The following is a 19,844-nucleotide window of genomic DNA, read 5'->3' as shown; positions in this document are numbered from 1 at the left end:
GCGCGACCCCGCAGATGGTCTCGCCCACTCCGGCCGCAGCCCACGTGGGCTAGGAAGCGCCGCCGCGCCGGCCGGGCCGGCAGACGAGCGGCTGTGCAGCGCGGCCGGACACTCCGCGCGGGCGTGTCAGCCCCGCAGCTGCCGCGAGAGAGACCGCCAGGCACAGGCCTCGCCACAGGTAAAGCCGGAGCCGCCGGAGCGCGGGGGGCGGGCTCGCGACTGGGGTTCGGGTCCGCGTCCACCTGCGTCCAGGCCGCTCCCCCGAGCCTCATGGCCTTTCGGTCTTCGCGGCCCAATCGGGGTGACTCATTTTGTTTTATTTTTTCCCTGACTGACGAGACGAAAACGCGACCCCGCGGGTTTATTAGCGCGCTTTGCGGAGGACGCGGAAGGAGGTCCGCCGTGTCAGCTGTCTTCCTGCGGAAGTTCCGTGTGGGGAACTGAAATGGAGTAAACTGGCCTCGGGAGGGCGGCGAGCGGTAGATGAGAGGCCCCTTATTACGAAGCCATCCTCCCACCCCCTTTTCAGCTCCTGCTTTCATTTATCAGCCGTACAGAGGTAGAAATCTTGAACTCTCGAAAAACAGTATTTCAATGTTAATTCATATTCCTAGCCAAGTAGTAAAGCACACAGTTGAGAACTGGTATATGACATTTTAATGGACTTATGAATTAAGACTTTTTTCTTTTATCTTCCTGATGAAAGAGTCGTGTTAGAAGACATCACTACGTAGGGCTTCTATACACATCTGTGCATACCTAACCCGCTTTTGAATACCGTGTAGGCAAATAAGTTAACCATTGTTGCAATGGAATCGTTTCCGTCCTACAAACTTTGGGGCAGTGCAAGGCTCTGGGCTAAGGGGGAATAGTTACTGAGTGGGTGGATCCAGAGATGAGACCCAGCCGTGCTTTCGTGAACGAACCGTTAACCAGTTGTTAAGAGGTATACACAGCAATGAAATGGTGATGCAGAGAAGATAGTGCGCTTGTAAATAAAAATACAAGGATAAACAGTTGTATGCATAAAAGTCTTTTAATGAATATGGATTGAATTCCAAAGGCAATCTGTCTGATGTGGGAGGAGTATTGAGCCTGGAAAAGCTTCAGAGTGAATTTGGGATTTCAGGAGTTTGCTTTGAAGTACGACAAAATGCTAGATGAACTTAGAAGTCAAAACGTTTTAGAGCCGATAGGGACCTTAGGAATTATCTAATTGTACCCGTAACCTTTTTAAAAAATGGTTATTTAAGGAATGGTTATTGAAGCCCCATCGTGGGCCAGTCATTGTGCTAGCCCACGCAAGAAACTTAGTCTTGTCAAGGTAGCATAACTGAGGTTTTCTGGCTTCCAATTTAGTGACCTGTGACTTTGGTGTGCAGAGAATGAATGTTGTAGGTTTGAGGGAAAACTTGACAGATTTGGAGGCTCATTTTCTACCAAAATTTAACAAAAATCACCTATCCCACGAAACTATTGTGAATACCTATTGCCTTTCTAAAATCAGTTCAGAATAACAGTGAGACTTCCACTTTTATAAATCTCTTTCAGGAGGCTCCCTAAGCTACATATCTCCAAGAGGAGGTTAGACCCTAAAGAATTTGGCCTAATTCAGAACATAAAACAAGCTGAATTCCAGTATGGAGAAAAACCAAAGCAAAAAGTTGTATGCAACAATTAATTCAGCAGAATTCATTTATATTTGGTTGTGTAATCAATAATAATAATGGCTAACATTTGTTGAGCATTTCCATATGCTGGACTCCATGCTGTGTTTTATATGGATTATCTTATTTACAGTAAAATTATATACATCAAATTTACCTTTTTATTTAAGCTGGCTAAATGTAAAATTCCTTCATATTCCTGGAGTTTAAAGTAACGACAGCCTTTCTTGATTAAGAAGTCTTTTTAAAAACAATTGCTTTTTCAGTGATAGTATACATGAATTCATTGCTGGTTGCTTATGCGTTTCTGTGACTTCATTTTGACCTTTTTTTGTTTTTGAAGGCTTTTCTTTCTCTTTTTTTCTGCAGTCAAACAGAATTTGACAAAACTTGTTTTGTTCAATTCCCTTTTGAGGAACAGCTTTATCTGTGAAGTAAACAATTGTGTTCAGCCCTGAGGATAAGCAAGAAACAACCTTCTAGATAGCAATAATAATATTTCAGTGATTCATTTAAGACAAAATAGATGTCTTCCTGTTTTTTTGTGTCTAATGTATACACATAAAATGGATTTGAATAATTCAGTGTTATTTTGATCAGCAGTCTGCTTCTTAAACCTCCTTCAAACCAAATTTCAAGAACACTGAATTGCATCACCTTATTTTCTGTAAATTATTAAATTAACAGATTATTGGGTTCAGCTGTAATTTGAACATTTACAGATTTTTAAGTATTTTTCTTATACTAGTGATTTTGCTTTTTGCTTGTAAATTGTAAAGCATATCTTTATTTTTCCAGTTTAGAAGTTCCTGTCTTTCGGTTTGTAACTGAGACTACCTTGTTTTTGGCTTTTCCTGTGTTTAAGAAATATCTGATTACTTTGTCATCTAAATTTATTAAACTCCTTTTAATTAGGAAAAAATTCTAGTTTATCTTTTTGTTGTTTGAATACTGTTTTAAACATTTAAGTAAAGTAAGTTTCTCATTTTTGACAATTATATTTTTCCTTTGTAGGCTACTTTAAGAAAAATGGCCCTATCAGCCCAACAGATACCCAGATGGTTCAACTCAATTAAATTGATTAGCGTCATTACTGCTCCACAACTCAGACAGTGCTCTCAGAGGGCTGGGAAAACTCTGTTGTGTGGCTTTTCTGCTCAGCCTCAGATGTCCTCTGACAATTTCTTTCTCCAGTGGGGATTTAAGACTTACAGGACTTCCTCCATGTGGAGTGGTTGCCAGTCGGCCAACTCCGGTAGGCAAGAGAGTAATTCTGCCCGAAGCACTCTGCTTCCTTCCGTGAATGAACAGTCGCAGAAGACACAAAAGACACCCAACTTTGATTCTGAGCTGTCTCTAGAAGGTAATTCTGAGCTTTCAAAAAAGTCCCCTTTGCCCCACTCTGGTAGTTTGAACAACCTACCTGTTTACATTCTGTTAGCCCGTTTCAAGTCATACTTTGTACCAGGCAAGAAAAAGAACAATGTCAGTTCTAATCGTTTACTTCTGTTATATCTTTATTTTACTGACTAAGAAAAAAAGTGTGTAGGTTAGTGTATATAAGATTATTTTATACCTATATATATAATGTTTGCATCTAAATACTTTATTATTTAGATTCTGTAAAAATTTTTCTAGTGGTAATTAGGTTTCTTAGAGTATCATTTACGTCAAGTAAAAATCTTCCTTTTTTGGTATACAGTTCTGTGAATTTTGACATAGGCAGTTAGTTGTGTAACAACCACCACAGTCAACAAATAGAACAGTTATATGACCCCTAGAAGCTCTCTTGTGTTACCTTTTAGTCATTCCTCTCGCTTCTGTGCTTTCTATTGTAGGAATATTCCTATGCAAGGATTATTTCACTGCAAATTAGATAATATTGGGTTAAATAGAATATGAAAGAAAGCAAGCTGGAGAGAGGGAGGCAGGGAGGAGAGGCTGGCAATAAGAAATGAGAAAGGGTAGTGATTAGAGGCAAAAAATAGGACAGAAAAATCACAATCCTGAGTAAGGTAGGTTACAGTTCCCAGTGTCTTCCATACTGTGTTTGATTAAGAAAAAACAAACAAAACAACAAAATCTCAGAATCAAGGCTGTACTAGAGAGGGTCACTTACCAAATGACTACAGGAGGTAGAAATAGAATCGTGGAAGTCTTCTTAAAGACATATTTGATAACTTGGATGAGAGGGGATTGGATGAAGACAAAGACATTTCAGGATGTTACGACTTTAACCCATACAATTCAGGCTGGTAGAATATGTTGTACTTTTGGCTAAGTTAACAAGCTATGGTAGACTCAATCTCTTTCTCAAAATGTACTTGAAGGTCACTTGGTCTTTAGCATTCTTACCGATTAAAAGTGAAGAAAAGGAAAGGAATTTTGTACAGGACTCTTCCTTATAGAGTAGAAATTTATCAACAGATTTCTTATTTTGGAGGAACAGTAGTTGATCTCTAATAGTCTTAAGCTTACCTCTTAGGAGGTAGAAAATATTTGGACTTCTTAAATGTTTAATTCTGAAGTGATCCCAAGATTTAAAAAGAAGCAAAGTAGGGAAGAGCCTGTCTTGGTAGAAATAGCTTTCGGTGTACAGAATGGAGAGCTAACTTGCTTCTCTCTTTCCACGTGGCTGGCTTTAAAGGACTGGACGATTTGCCTCCGCTGTCTCCACTGCAGCCAATTTCCGAGGAGGAGGCTGTGCAGATCATTGCAGCCCCCCCATTGCCCCCAGTTTCATTCACTCTTCGAGACTATGTGGATCATTCTGAGACTCTGCAGAACTTAGTGCTTCTAGGTAAGTGAGTTAATCTACAGGTACTTTTTGAGTGTACCCTTCACTTATTTTTTTGCCTTTTTAAATTAGCATTTTTTCTTTTTTTTTTTTTTTTGAGGAAGATTAGCCCTAAGCTAACTGCTGCCAATCCTCCTCTTTTCGCTGAGAAAGACTGGCCCTGAGCTCACATCCGTGCCCATCTTCTTCTACTTTATATGTGGGACGCCTACCACAGCATGGCTTGCCAAACGGTGCCATGTCTGCACCTAGGATGTGAACTGGCGAACCCCGGGCCGCCGAAGCGGAACGTGCGAACTTAACCACTGTGTCACGGGGCTGCCCTCTAAATTAGCATTTTTAAACTTTCTCAAAGTAGTACATATACATAAGTAGAAGACAAATAGTGTAGAAAAGACTTCTAGTGAAAAACTGTACCCCCTGCTTCTTCCCAACTTTGCATCCCATTTCCTGGAGGTGTCTCCTTTGATGGCTCTGTTTGTATTTAACCTCTAGGTGTTTATTTAAACTCTGATTGTTTATAGTGCTTTTGCTTGGTTGTACACACATTCTTTTCCCCTATTGTCTTTAATTCTCCCAATGTAGTTATATTAACAATTTTTAGATAAATTATTAGTGATGCCATTATGACTAAATATTGCTCGCTGTTCTCCAGGAAGTATACTATAATTGTTTTCCTTCCTGTACAACTTTTCATTTTCCAGAGTTAATAATTGCCTTGTTTTTTATTTGATTATTTTGTTGTTGTTGTTCCTAGAGCTAAATTTTCCCACACCTTCCAGTGGCCTCTCAGGATGGTGTTTTCTACAGTTAACACGATCAGACGATATATTAGTTCCATTTCTTTACTACCTCCTCATCTTCCTCCTGGAGATCGCTGTCATCTTGATTTGGATGGTTTCTCTCTAGGTCTGCTCCGTGATTATCTTAGCTTGTTGACTGGTAGGATGTAGGATGCACTTGGATATGGACAGTTAAAGGCAGCCAGAGGATCACACTGCAAACTTCTATTTAGTCCTCTTATTTTCAGTCTAGCAACTTATTGCAAACTTCTGCTTTTCCCATTATCTCTGGGTCTGGCACTGCTCTTACTTGATTTTCCCAGAAAATGAACCTCTTTTCCCTCGGAGGATCAAGAGGAACAGGATAGGTAAGGGATTATCCCTCAAATCCATCAGCTTTTCTCATTCACCAGTCACTGCCTTAGTTTAGGTCCTCATTTTTTGCTGAAAAGTTAGGAGTTTCCTAACTTGATAGTATTTTTGTCAGCAGTATTGCCCGATAATCTTGGTAATGTTGTACTCTTTCTAAAATGCAAATCTGACTAGGTCAGTGACCTACTTGAGATCCTTCACAGTGTCTCCATGGCATCAGAGTCCTTCATGGTCTGGCCCCTGTTTACCTTTTTAGCTTCACTACTTGCCACTTCCCTCCTTTGGTTGGCCAGCTCTGATAACTGGAGAACTTAACTCAAGTTCAAGTAACTTCTAACATGTCTTTTCTGACCCTCCAAACAGAGTGACCCTCCTCTGGGTTCTCACATCAACCCCGGCTAACTTGCATCCTAGCACTAATAACACTATTATAATTGTTTACTCATCTGTCCCTGGGAAAGTCACCCAAATGTATAGGGAATGCCCTTTGTTCTCAAGAAGGCTTCAAGTCTTCAGAAGCATCCGCATAAACATACATAAGAATAACTGCTGGAATGCAGGATGAAAGGTAAAGTGATAGGTCCCACATAAGAGATACACATAGTGTTCTCTGGGCCCAAGGGAGTGAGACAGAGGACATCTGCAAACGGGAGGCAGCCACCTTCCTTTTGGAACAGCTTTCCTCGCCTTATGATAAGAAGTGCTATGGTGAGAAGATAAACGTAAGACATGGTCCTTATCTTTAAATAATTCACAGTACTCTTAGAGCTTTGGAATATGTTTCAGCCATTCCTTCATCTGCATGCTGGTCTGAGAAGTGACTGAAATGACAGTGCCTTAGAGGAGCCACGATTGCATTGTCAGACAGTATTTTTGAGGACTCAAATGTCCTGGTTCTTCTCTGTTTTCTGCCTTTCCCTGCCTGTTCTACATCCCGGGAGTCTGACCTCTCTGCACTAGGGCTCCTTTGCCAGCTGCCTTCTGGGCAGCATCAGCTAGTGGGAGGAGAGGGAGGGCAGGTGGGAGTATGTCTTCCCTGTTCCCTCCTTGCTTTGGGTCATGTAACTGCCTCACTCCATCACAGCTGCTCCTGCTGAGCAGTCCTTTCTCTCTAGCTTCCAGCTCCCTCTGAGTTCGGGTAATACTTTTTCCTCCCTTGTCCCTTTAGGACTGGGGCGGGTGCCCTTCTTTGTTCCCTTAACTCTGCTCACACCTGTGTATAGAGTCCTTTTATTGAAGTCCTTTTTATTTGAATTTTCTGGGACAGTTTCTGTTGCCTGCCAGATCCCTAATTGATACACTAAATACGTGTAACCATAACGGAATATGGTGGTAATGTTTGTAGTTGCTGGACTGCTGGGATAAAGCCTACTTAGACCGTGGTCACCTAGAAGGTAGAATCATGCGTTATTAATTTTTTATATCCCCGGAGCCTACCCGAAGTGCCTGGTCTACAGTAGGCATTCAGTGACTATTTTTTCAAGTTAATGAAATTGTGAGTAAGCTGAAGTGATTTGTGCTGACAGCAGTGTGCTCTCCTGATGAGATTCTGCCCTCCTACGGCTGTTAAAAAGCAGCTTTTCAGGATTTTTGTTTCAGCACAGTCAGGGTGTGACAGCTCATGCTGAGCAAGGCACTTCAGCACATGTAAGCTGTAATATTTAGTTAAATTTGAAGTCTGAACCCTTTATGTTATTTTTAAAACATCCCTTCCCCCACTTATCACAGATTTTTGAAACTAGTTTCTATCTTATTTATCCATCTATCCAATAATTTATTTATTTTTCTATGAATATTATTTTTAAATTACAAAAGAATTAAATCTAGTTGTTAAAAGTACAAATATCACAAGAGAAAGAACTCACCCTCTCTACAGCTCCAGCTCTACTTTCCAAAGGTAACCACCTTACCAATTTGTTGAGAAGCTTTCCAGACCTTTTTCTATACAAATATATATTATACAGAAAGCCATACATAGGTTTTATATTTTATGTGGTCAAAATAATAGTATTTAAATTCTATGTTTTCTTCTAGTAGTTTTAGAGTTAGTGCACGTTTAAATTTTTAATCAATTTGAAATTTTTGTATTAGATATAGAATGAATTTTTAGAAAATTTTTTAACTTTATTGAGGTCATATTGGTTTATAACATTGTATAATTTCAGGTGTACATTATTATATATCAGTTTCTGCATAGACTAGAAGGAATTCTCAATTTTTTTCCAAATAATGGGGCTAGTGGCCCCATTATATTTTAATGAATAGTCCATCTTTTGCCCATTTATTTGATATGCTAAATTTTTAGTTCATCCTGGATTTGTTTCTGGTCTTTATTGTGTATATGTGCACGTGTTCTAATAGTATATGGAATTATTATTTATTTTTCTGGTCATGGACACCATTAAAAATGTTTTTATTTCATTGCTTTTATATTTAAGACTGTAAAGTTGCACCTAGAAATCAGTTTGAGAGTTGTTTTTAACCAGAAGAATATTTTTAAGAATAGAAAATTTTAAGTCTAAACTTGGTTTTACATTATCTTTGAATGTTTATTCTCAAAATAAGGAATAGACCTTTCCTATCCTTGTTTAATTTATTTTAATCAGATAAAAGGAAAAAATGAGAGAATTAAATGCTCAGTTTTAATGAGAATTTTGAATTACAGGTTACTTTGATTCCCTGCCTAATTAATGTTGACATCTAATTATATCCATAACCAAAGAATACTTAAAAACAACTTGCTTTCTCCCCTTCTTTCTCTCTTCTGTCCCTCGTCTCATTTACTTAATCACCTAAGATTATAAGGATAGGTGAAGGTTACAGAGTGTATACTTTCTGCTTTGTTGTGTACCTGAGGGCTGCATATGTTCCCCCTTCTCATGCAGACATTTCTTGAACTCCTTCAAGGTACTTGTCTCTGTGGTAAACACCTGGATATTACAGTGAGTAATGAGTAAGACAGAGGGTCATTTTTATTCCCCCTATGGAGGGGATTATGAGCATATTTTAAAAATAATGCTTATAACTAAGAAAATGATTAACTTCAAAGAAAATAATTTATTCATAGAGTTTGTTACCCTGCAGAATTACCAGTCAAGCAATTACCATGGAGAACATTAGGGGCTCATAAGCATCCTTCAAACAGTGTTCAAGAAACCTTGGATAAAGATGATGATCCTAGGCCAGGGTGACAGTGCATTTGTTTTGGGTGGAAATTTAGCCCGAAATGCACTGTTTTCTTCTATACATGGCTTTGAAATAAATACTACATTTTCACTATATTTTTCTTCCTTCAACCAATTTAGTTTAAAAGTATTTAGAAGTTTCTATTGGCCAATCTCAGTTCTCCCATGGATAGGTTGTTGATCTCCATCAGTAATTTCTTGTTTCTCTGTATCAAGTTTAATGACTGAGCTAAGCAGTTATTTTCAAACAGTGTTTGTAATTTATTATAGGAGTGGATTTGTCCAAGATAGAAAAACAGCCAGATGCAGCCAACCTCCTTCTGAGACTGGATTTTGAAAAAGACATTAAGCAAATACTCCTGTTTCTTAAAGATTTGGGTATAGAGAATAACCAACTGGGAACATTCCTGACTAAAAACTATGCTATTTTCTCTGAAGACCTTGAAAATCTTAAGACCAGGTAGGGCTTTTAGAATGATTCTCATATGACCAAAGAAACAGTCATGGAGGAAATGTGTGTGAAGGTTATTCTTTAAGTCTCAGCTGCACATGATCTACTGAGATAATGAACATGAATGTTATTTTCTTGTTATGGACCTTTGATCAATATTTATCTAAAACTCTTATTTCACTACCCATTATTTTTTTTGTTTTCAACTTATTGCTGAGTCAGTAGTTAACTGTTTCTCTTCAGAAACTGGAATGAGCTTTTTAAAAACTCCATTAAAAAGGGGCAGAATTATCTGAGAGTGCACTTAAAGTTATGAAAGCCTGAACTTTGTTTTTTTCTGACCATTTTAGGTGGTAGTCATTTGACATTTTCTTGGCAAATTATTGTACAATTTGCTTAATCATTTCTGTAAGTTGGCTATTTTCGTTGTTCCTTTTTTTCTTCTTTAAATAGCACTTCCATAAACATCTTTGTACTTCATTCAACATTCAAAGAATTTATTGAATCTGTGAGAATCAATACAGTGAGATAGTATTGATCTGTGAGATAGAATCCTGCTAGGCATTGGGAGCACCTCAGAGAACAAGACGGAGTCCCTGTCCCTAAGTTCACATTTCGAATCCATCATCATCCCCACCTCTTGCCTAAATCACTTCTTCTCTGTATTTCCAGATTCACTGAATGGGGGCACTGTTCACTCTGTTGCCCAAATCAGAAATGTTGGCATTAACTTTGGCTTCTCTTCTTTTAGCGTCCACATCTAATTAATCATGAAGGCCTATCAGTTCTATTTTTCTCTCTCTCAAATCAGTCAAAGCATTTCCCTTAATCTTCACTGTGAATATTTTCCTTGGGCCGCCATCATTTCACATGAAGATTACTGCACTAACAGTAAGTAAAGTAACAGAAGATTAACAGTCTCCTAACTGTTCGGCCTCTAGTCTTCTCTCCCCAGACTAGTCTCACACTAACCTTGAGCCTCCCTACATTTCGGAGAGCTTTGCAGTTCCTTGAACCATCAGAGTCTAATGCCTTGAATCTGAATTAAGAAAAACAAAACAAAAAACTGCATTTCTTAATTGAACAATTTGAGCCCTTTTTATATCTGCAAGGCACTGAGCTAGACTTGAACCATGTAAGATGAACATGCTCTCTCCCTTCATGAGACTTACGGATTGGTCTAATGTAGATAAGCTATTACAATACAAGGAAGAGAAAGAATGATTTTAGTAAACTCAATCTGACACATCCAGCTCTGCTCCTCCTTAGTCAGGAACACTGTTCCCTCCGATTCAGACACCAACTCGCCCTAGTTGCTCAAGGTTTATTGCTAGGAAGCATGCATACTAGGAGGTGGGGATCACTGGGGGCCATTTCAGAGGCTGCCTACTGCACCATTATTATTAGTATCCCCATTTTACAGGGGAAGCACAAAGAGGTTAAATAATTGCCCAATACTACACCACTAGTGTAAGTGGCAGAGCTGGATTCAAACCAGTTAGTCTAACTCGGAGTCCTGGCTACTACACCGTATCGTCTCCCTACATTTAATTCTGGGAAGCCAACTTAAGCTTAAAAGGAGCTTAAGTTACTTGTTCAAGATCACACATGCTCCTGACGACTAAGGAATAATATCATAAGGATATTCTCGTAGTGTAATGGTTTTTAAGCCTGGCTGACTGGTAAATTAAACTGTGAAACATTTCTTAAATTACTTGGACTTGTTTAATAGGTAATTTATCCACATGTACTCAAAAGGATATACAGTGACAAATAAGCTTCTACTGGAAGAAGCAAGGATATGATAATCTTTATTTAGTTGAACTTAGCTTCTGGCTCTGCTATATACAACAGTTTTATTTTCTAGAATTTCTGTAACAACACTGATTTTATATACTTGTTTTCTTTTTAATGAGGAAAATTTTAAATGTATAAAAAAGTTATTTGATTCTTTCTAAGAATTTTCAAATGAATAATCTGCATTTAAATTATTTAAATATTTTTTTGGTTGGGCCTTATATCTTAATGTTTTCTTAGAAAAATGAGGGCTGGCCCAGTGGTGTAGCGGTTAAGTTCACGTGCTCTGCTTTGGCGTCCCAGGATTCACAGGTTCAGATCCCGGGTGCAGACCTACGCACTGGTCATCAAGTCATGCTGTGGCTGCAGCCCACATACAAAATAGAGGAAGATTGGCACAGATATTAGCTCAGGGCCAGTCTTCCTCAAGCAAAAAACGAGGAAGATTGACAACAGATGTTAGTTCAGGGCCAGTCTTCCTCACCAAAAAAAAAGAAGAAGAAGAAAAGTGATCACAATGTAGACAACAGTTTTGATAATGTTTTTTATTCTTCCTCTTGCTCTCCCTTCCCCTGGTGGTGCCCCTCAATGTTGTGTGGCCAGTTTAGGTTAAGTGGGTTAAGCCCATCACATAGGCTCCCTTTTCCAGTGTGTTCCAAAATGTCCCGCCCACTAAAGAAGGATAGCAAGTTCCTTTCTTTTCTTCTTCTTCTCCTCAAAGCCGCCTAGTACATAGCTGTATATTCTAGTTGTAGGTTCTTTTGGTTGTGCTATGTGGGACACTGCCGCAGCATAGCCTGATGAGCAGTGCTAGGTCTGCGCCCAGGATCTGAACCAGTGAATCCCTGGGCCACCGAAGCGGAGCACGTGAACGTAACCACTTGGCCACGGGGCCAGCCCCTTGATAATGTTTGAATCAGATACTGACCCTTGCTGCCACCAAAAAAAATGAAAAAAAAAAATAATCCTTTTTCTCGCCTACTTATTCCTGTCCCTCATCAACCTTCCAAGACTCATCTCTGGAGGCAGCTACTATTATCAAGTTTTTGTTCAACCTCCCAAGAATGTTCTATCATACACAAGCATATATGTATATCTTTGTACACACTTATACGTTAACACACATACATAGAATTGGTAGCATTGACACATACCATTCTATACCCCACTTTCTTTCTTTAACTATATCTTGGAGATTCTTTCTTGTCGGTGCTTCCTTTTCTTTTTAAGCTAGAATAGTTCATTTGTAGATCTGTCTAGTCCCCTATTAATAAACACGTGGCAGTTTCCAGTCTTTACTATCACAACGAGACTATAGTGACTCTCCTTGTATACACTACGTCATTTCACACATATGGGTGGATCTCTGTAGGACAGTTTTCTAGAAGCAGAATTGCTACGCCAAAGGATATGTGCATTGCAGTTTTAATAGATATTGGCAAATTGTCCTGCGTATAGGTTGTTTTCCAGTTAACACTCCCACCAGTAGTGTACAGAAGTGCCAATTTCCCTATTATCCTCACTAATACGGTGCTATCACATTTTATGGTTTCAGTTCATTTTATAGATAAAGCTAATGCCTCGTTGTTTTGGAAATGACGTTTGGAGCATCAGATGTTTGGAGGATCTTTCCATATTTCAAATTTCTATTTACATTTCCTTTTCTTTAAATTATATCTGTTCTTTGCCATTTTTTAGTTGGGCCCTTTTATTTTTGTAAGTATTCTTTTGTATATTAACAAAATTAATTCTTTCTCTGTGACATGTCATAAATATTTTTCCTAGATTGTCACTTGTCTTTGACTTTGGTGTTTTTTTGCCTTGCATTTTGAATTTTTATGTAGTTAAATTTATCAGTCTTTTCTCTCATGGCCTCTAAGGGACTGCTTTAAAGGAGTAATAGTCATTTGAGTAGAAAATATAAGTTCTGATATATGATAGAGAAACATCATTGGCATTAGGTGTAGGCATGCCTGAGTTCAGATCTCAGCTTTGGCATTAATCTGGTGGCCTAAGTCATTGGTGGTCTAAGACAAGTCATTTAACTTCTCTGAATCTATGTTTCTTCAAGTGTAACATGGAAAATTTACCTGGCTCACAGGTTTGTTCTTGTTTTTTCTGGTGAGAATTAGACAAGATAATGTTCTGGTATATTTTAGGCATTTAATAAAACTGCTTTTTACTATGTTTATAAATTTTTAAAAATAATGTTATTTTATTGTCAAACTTTCTATATTTTACTATCTTATTTTGGTTCCCACAAACTTAGGAAATTTCTTAGTTGTTAACAGAATAACATCTTGAAAGACTATAGTAAGAATTATTTATGAAAATACATACTCAGTATATGTACTAAAATAATTTCTCTCTTAGTTTCAGCCATGCTTGAGGATCTTTCTTTGTAAAACAAGTTCTGAATCTCTTATTTTTTAAATGTGTATGTTTTCTGTTCTTAGCAAAAAAATTGTTAAACAGAAGCTATTTCATTTTTTTCTACCAAGTAATAAGTCAGATTCACTGAAAAGGGAATCTATCTGTTAGTGGATTTCAGAATTATATTCTGTTTCCAAGTATAAATGGAAACCATTCTAGAGTTGGATGGATGCTTGTTTTGTTTTAACCATGTTTTGGCCATTATTACATTATTGTAGAATGTTTAACGTATCTTTTTTTTTGGTGTGGGAGCCTTTTTAAAAACAGTTGTTACTTTGGAAAATAGCATGACACTAGTAAATGTTTATCATATGTATGTATATTTTGTTTGTTTCTCTAGAGTGGCTTATCTACAATCAAAAAATTTCAGTAAGGCAGATATTGCACAGATGGTCAGAAAGGCACCATTTTTGCTGAGTTTTTCAGTGGAAAGATTGGACAACAGATTGGGATTTTTTCAGAAAGAACTTCAACTTACTGTGAAGAAGGTAAAGAAAAGGAGAGAATTGTCTATTTCCATATCAGCTACATTTAGTAACACTTAAATCTCATGTTTCTAATGGATGTGTGGCCCATATGAATTCTATAAATGCCTGGTATTTTCTGAACAAGATGAATTACCTGCTAGGTTAAGCATATAGCTGTATCATTATATAATTTTCCAGCAAATTGGTTCCTGAAGTTTTGTTTTCAGTATTTGTTTTTCCTCAAACAGTATTATGTTTGTATATTTCTGTTATTCCTAGCATTTCTCTGACAGGTCATATTTGAAATTTTGGTTTTGTATTCCTAGTAATGCCTTGATTTTCCAAAATAGTTGCATATTCATATGTAGTACTGATAATTTCTTTTATGACTCTAGACTCGAGATCTGGTGGTTCGTCTCCCAAGGCTGCTAACTGGAAGTCTGGAGCCCGTGAAAGAAAATATGAAGGTAGAATGACTTCAGGCTTTTGAGAAATCAGCTTCTTTCTTTAAATGTTTAAGTCTTCTGAAGGGGATACATTTTGCTTCTGTCATCTTAGAGAAAACTGGATTATAAAAGAAGTTATTTCTAAAATGATGGACATAGGAAATGATATAATAAATATCTAGCAAGCAGTTTATTTTAGTTAATAATATTTTCACATGTGGACCAGATGGTACATGAGTAAATTACCTTGCAGACATTGATACCCATAATCCTAGAGTAATAGATTAGGTATCTGGGTGGTACCTGGAAACTGCTTCTGTTGCCCAGTATGAGAGTCTGTGTCTATGTCAGATTCCTCCGTAGCGGGGAGGTGCCTTTTGGAGGCTGGATCCAAAAGACTTCTGTGAAGAGAGTAGTGGCCAGCACATTGCTCTCCTTAGAACCTGTGCCAGTTGCCAGCTCTAGTTCTATCACAGAACATACTAGACACTCGATACTGTCCTACCTCCAAGAGAGAATAGTGTAGAGCCAAGGCAGCTGACTAGTTAGTATACAGAGCTGTAGTAGTATTTGAAATTATTATATAAGACCTATTTTCTGAGGTGCTTAAAGTGTTTCATATTCAGTTGTTGAAGAAGTTTTTATTGAGCACCTGCCCACACACCATGCTGGGGAGATAGTCCCTGCTCTCATGGAGCTTACAGTCTTGTTGGGGGATAGCATGCAGAGTGATAAGAGCAATGGATTAATGGGGGAGCCATAGGTTTCTATGAATGCACACAGAGGACCTAACCCACATTTGGGTGTTTAGTTTTATCATCTCAGTCTGGAAATTTGACATGTAGTTTTTCCAGATAACATGTATATGAGTGTGCTTGGGAGCAGAGGCTCAAAAAGCACTTTGAAAATCTTACTGCTGGTCTGTGTGGTGTAGGGTCCATACAGATAACCTGACCAGGCCTCCCATGTCCACCTTTATTCTATCTCATAATTATGATAGCTCCTTTTGGTGATCTTCATGATGATCACCATGCTGTGAGTAGCTCATTCTCAGGAGAAGGGTCTGAAATTCAGTTTGCCCCCGAAGCAGGAAGCTATGCTCCCTTGAGGGCATTGGCATAGCTTTATCTCTAGATTTTAATGTTCTTATTTTAAATTTTAAAAGAATCAATGTGTCCTCTGGCATATACCAAAATAACTATTTCTATTCATGATTCATAACAATTCTACTTTCTTTTAGGTTTATCATCTTGAGCTAGGTTTTAAACTTAATGAAATTCAACATATGATCACCAAAATCCCAAAGATGTTAACTGTAAATAAAAGGAAACTCACTGAGACTTTTGACTACGTTCACAATGTGATGAGCATTCCTCACCACGTCATTGTCAGGTTCCCGCAGGTAAGGAGTGCACAACTCTCTGCAGGAGCCTCATTGCCCTTCATTTGGAGCTGCTCTCTAGGTGCATATTGCTGTTTACTTGTGAAAGTTCCTTGCTATTTATGAAGGAATTGGACTGAATGCAGTCTAGCTCTGAGAGTTGTATTAAGGTCATCTTTATTTTGCCCATCTTTTTATCAAGACATCTAGCAAATGGAGTAGAGGGATCACTTGTGAAAAGTTTACAACTTCTAAGGCACACATGCATATCTCTGGTGATGAATCTCCTTCCCTGTAGTTTTTACCTAGTTCTTGTTATGTCCTTTGGAATCTAACGTATTCTCCTTTGTGTTTTTCTCCATTTAAATTTGGAATAGATCACTGCCTTTAAAGGTCCTTTCAATTCTACATATACTTTTTACTTATGGTCTATCTAAATCCATTAGTTAAGCCATATTGTAATGATCTCCTACCAAAGCATAAAACAGCTCCAGTTTGCCATCATGCCAAAGCCATAATTATAGTTTCTAAGCTAATTAGACTTTCCTGTTCTTTAGCTAGTGAGTGACATTATTTGCTCTTTGAAAGCAGAGATCTTGTCGGGTTTATACCCTGCTGAAATCCCAGTGCCTGGAACTATACTGGGCAGTTCGTAGGCCCTAGATAAATACGTGTTGAACAAAGGAAGCCATCCTTCTTTGCTGTTGGCCATGTGAATAGACAGACCCTTGGTAAGTATTCACTGGATAAGTGAAAGATCGAATTTCATTAAAGTGATCCCTCTACTCCATGTGCTTACATTCTTGATGTAAAAATGGGCAAAAGAAATATGACTTTAATATAACTCTCAGAACTAGATGGCTTTTGGTACACTTCCTTTACAAATAGCATTATTTACCTGTCATACTTCACTGTGAATAGTCCCTTTATAGAGAATTTTTCTGTTTCATCAAATGCATATATATTCATTATAAAATGTTAGAAGCCTGCAGTGGTGCAAATTTGGCTTATAGAACAGTTGTAAAGTAAGTAATCTTTAACTAAAAGCATAAAAATTAGTTTTCCCCTGGGTTGGTAGATAATTCAGTGACAGTAGAGCATGATAGGAGAGTCTGATTTAGGGATACAAAAATCAGTCAGACATGGTCTTTCTTGTGGAACTTGTAATCTGGTGTGGAAGGAAGGTTTTAAAAATGTAATTGCTTTATATAATGTTAGAGTCTTAACCAGATGTCTTATAGAGCTATTTAATTTAGAAGAGGTAGGAAAATCTGTAAAAATAATAACAGCTATTGAGTGCTTACTATGTGCCAGCTCTGTCTTCACTTCCTTGTATTAATTCATTTAATCTTCACAACAACTATATGAGGTTGGTACTGTTATTATCCCTATTTTACAAATGAAGAGAGTAAGCATAAAGAGATTGAGTAACTTGTCCAAGGTTCCCCTGGTTACACGGGGCAGACCAGGGTCAGAACTCTGGCAGTTGAGCTTAAAAACCCATGTTCTCAACTAGGATATGCTGCCACTCTAAGTGAAATTTGACTTATCAGTAGGATGAGTGGGGTCTCAAAGATGGACAGAAACTTTCCAAATAGAGGAAACTATAAACTTGACCAGATGCATCAAAATCACTTGTTTAAAATCACAGATTTTAGGCACCCCAAACCCTAGCTTCTGGGAAGTCTGTGGTAGAACTGTAGCTTCCGTATGGAGATTCTCTGACTCCTAGGAGTCTGGGTAGTATTCCTGAAAAATACAACTCATTAATGGAAAAATACATTAACTGACAGTAGGACTGCCAGGAAACTGATACAGACTTTAAATTTTTGGCTGGTGCTTGAAAAATTCAGTGGTGTGAAACTAATTTTCTCAGGCAAATAGCAGTTCTGGTTGGCACATGTTTATGATTAATTAAAAAGAGGGAAACAATTATAACTTAAGAACTGGCTAGTTTAGTCATCAAAGCAGCAATCCTGGGAGGTAAAGGATAACAAAAACAGGGTAATGCACATGAGGAAATCACTAGTTAAGGAAAGAAGTTATATTCAGGATCCCCTAACACCTTGTTTCTCCTCTGACTGCGGGTGTCTGTGAATGCAGAGCTGGAGTCCACCCTAGGACAAAAGAGCATCAGTAATTCTCAGGCCAGGGTGTTTTTTTTATCCCTGAGAATTTAATGGATCATTAACAGGATGAAATTTTTCTGACAATGGCAAAATGGCCCCTTGTGGTCAACAAACAAACGAAAAAAGAAAAACTCAATCTGAGCTTTGGTATTTGGACTTAAAAGGGCACACAAATCTCTGGTAATAAAGTCACTTTGAACCATTGGAGAAGTAATATAATATCATAAGCTGTATAAATGCTTCTCAGTATTATTATATTTAGGAAATTAATAATAGTTTGGGAGCTTCTGAGTCATTTGTGGTCTTGTCTGTAGGTTGTATGATACTTTTCTAAGCCAAGAGTTATTGCATAGGCATACTTCTAAAGAAATACGTCTAAAAGCTTTTTACATCTTTATGAGAAGTAATAATGTAGTAATGGAAATTTAGTTGCCAAAATGAAGGCAGAACAGCATGTAATTTGTTTTTGCAGAGAGAGAAAAAGATGTTTTGTTCCCACAGAAAGCCAATCGTATGTTGAGTTAGCACATTATTCTTTTTTTGGTCACTGTTTTCAAAGAACTTTAGTTTTCAACAGTTGGTTTTCAAAATGTCCTCTCCAAATGATCTCTTATTATTTTGTTTCTACTCAAACATAGGAAAGGCTCCTAGAGGTCATGTGCCCTGTCAGGTGTTCCCAATGCCTCTGAAATACAGCCAAGGGAAGAAACTGAGAATTAGTACTGAATGCAGTTCACTTGGGCCTTGCCAGGGAGCCTCACAGATGTCTCTTCTGCTTCAGGGCTCTATTTCAAGTGTGGCCAGTTCTCCCACTTCTTCCTTCTGTCTTGTGGCTGGCTGTAGGGACTCAGCCTGCTTCCTTTTTAAAGTTGCTGGCACTCACTCTCCTCCTTGGGAGTTTTACCTCCGAGACAGGTAAAACGTACTTTCCCTAATTGCTCCCCTAGTGGCCAGGTTCACTTCATGTTGATACTAGTCAGAGAGAGGCAGCAGCAGGAATTTAAAAAAAAGTATGGAAGCTTCACAGCGTATGAAATCTTATAAATATTTTGATGCCATAGATGTTGATCTCCAACTTTGGTTCTCAAACTTGGCAGGCGTCAGAATCACCTGGGGGACTTGTGGGGTCCCCCCTCAAAGCTTCTGGTTAAGTAGGCTTGGAGGGGCACCTGAGGATTTGCTGTAACAGCCTCTCCCCTCTCTCTCTGGATTAGTCAGTGTTCTTTGCCTACAGTGTAGTCCTTAATTATTTTATAATTGTTATGTTGGTTAGTTTTGAGTCCCTTTTTAATAATAACTTCTTAGCAGAACCCATAGGATTTAAACCCTGTGGCATTTATCATAGTTACTGAGCATGTGGTGAATACTTTGTAATTGTTAGCCTATTAAAATTTTTAGCCAAATAAACATTCTAATCATCTTTCAGTGCACGATGTTTTTTTTAAAACTTTTTTTTTTCTTTTCTAGATATTTAATACAAGGTTGTTTAAAGTCAAAGAAAGACATTTGTTTCTTACCTATTTAGGAAGAGCACAGTATGATCCAGCAAAACCTAACTATATCTCTTTGGACAAACTGGTATCTATGCCTGATGAAATATTTTGTGAAGAGATTGCCAAAGCCTCAGTACGGGACTTTGAAAAATTCTTAAAAACTCTTTAATTTTTGATGAATGTTAAAATGTAATAATATCAAGTGGATGTATATATGAATATATTTTTAAATAAATGCCTCAAGCCTCAATTGGTATTGGAAACAGTTTCTTGATACTGTAAATTTGCGTACACTTGTGGTAGATCTTTCTCACAAGTTCCTAGTGACTTAATTCTTTGACTCAACCATTTCCTTCCTTCTGGGGAAGGAGAGAACTAAAAATACAGCAGGCTTAGAGAGAGAGAGTTGGTTTAGTACAGGCTGCCATGTTGTCATTCTGGTGA

The 19,844-nt window shown here is 38.0% G+C and overlaps 1 protein-coding gene across 2 annotated transcripts; it reads left to right on the top strand.

The window, feature by feature from the left end:
* Positions 1 to 45: 45 nt before the first annotated feature.
* On the top strand, positions 46 to 19,650 carry MTERF3 (mitochondrial transcription termination factor 3). Of its 2 annotated transcripts, XM_044743946.2 has the most exons (9): positions 46 to 178; positions 2,682 to 3,030; positions 4,315 to 4,467; positions 9,074 to 9,263; positions 13,825 to 13,972; positions 14,347 to 14,418; positions 15,638 to 15,799; positions 18,689 to 18,822; positions 19,375 to 19,650. In XM_044743946.2, the coding sequence occupies exons 2-9, from the start codon at positions 2,697 to 2,699 to the stop codon at positions 19,430 to 19,432; spliced, it is 1,251 nt and encodes a 416-aa protein (XP_044599881.2). In that variant the 5' UTR covers positions 46 to 178; positions 2,682 to 2,696; the 3' UTR covers positions 19,433 to 19,650. The 2 variants fall into 2 exon arrangements, with proteins under 2 accessions (XP_044599881.2, XP_014703246.3); XM_014847760.3 differs by lacking the exon at positions 18,689 to 18,822.
* The last annotated feature ends 194 nt before the right edge of the window (positions 19,651 to 19,844 follow it).

This window comes from Equus asinus, chromosome 12, assembly GCF_041296235.1.
Source record: "Equus asinus isolate D_3611 breed Donkey chromosome 12, EquAss-T2T_v2, whole genome shotgun sequence".
Classification (NCBI taxonomy): Eukaryota; Metazoa; Chordata; class Mammalia; order Perissodactyla; family Equidae; genus Equus; species Equus asinus.
Note: the sequence above shows the minus strand (reverse complement) of the source record. Positions and strands in the feature narration are given on the sequence as shown.

What these genes read in the sequence shown, in the direction of transcription:
- MTERF3 (XM_014847760.3), top strand. Translation starts at nt 2,697, where the DNA reads ATGGCCCTATCAGCCCAACAGATACCCAGATGGTTCAACTCAATTAAA. An exon ending in GCAGAACTTAGTGCTTCTAG is followed by an intron (nt 4,468 to 9,073) that starts GTAAGTGAGTTA and finishes AATTTATTATAG; the next exon opens with GAGTGGATTTGTCCAAGATA. An exon ending in TCATTGTCAGGTTCCCGCAG is followed by an intron (nt 15,800 to 19,374) that starts GTAAGGAGTGCA and finishes TTTCTTTTCTAG; the next exon opens with ATATTTAATACAAGGTTGTT.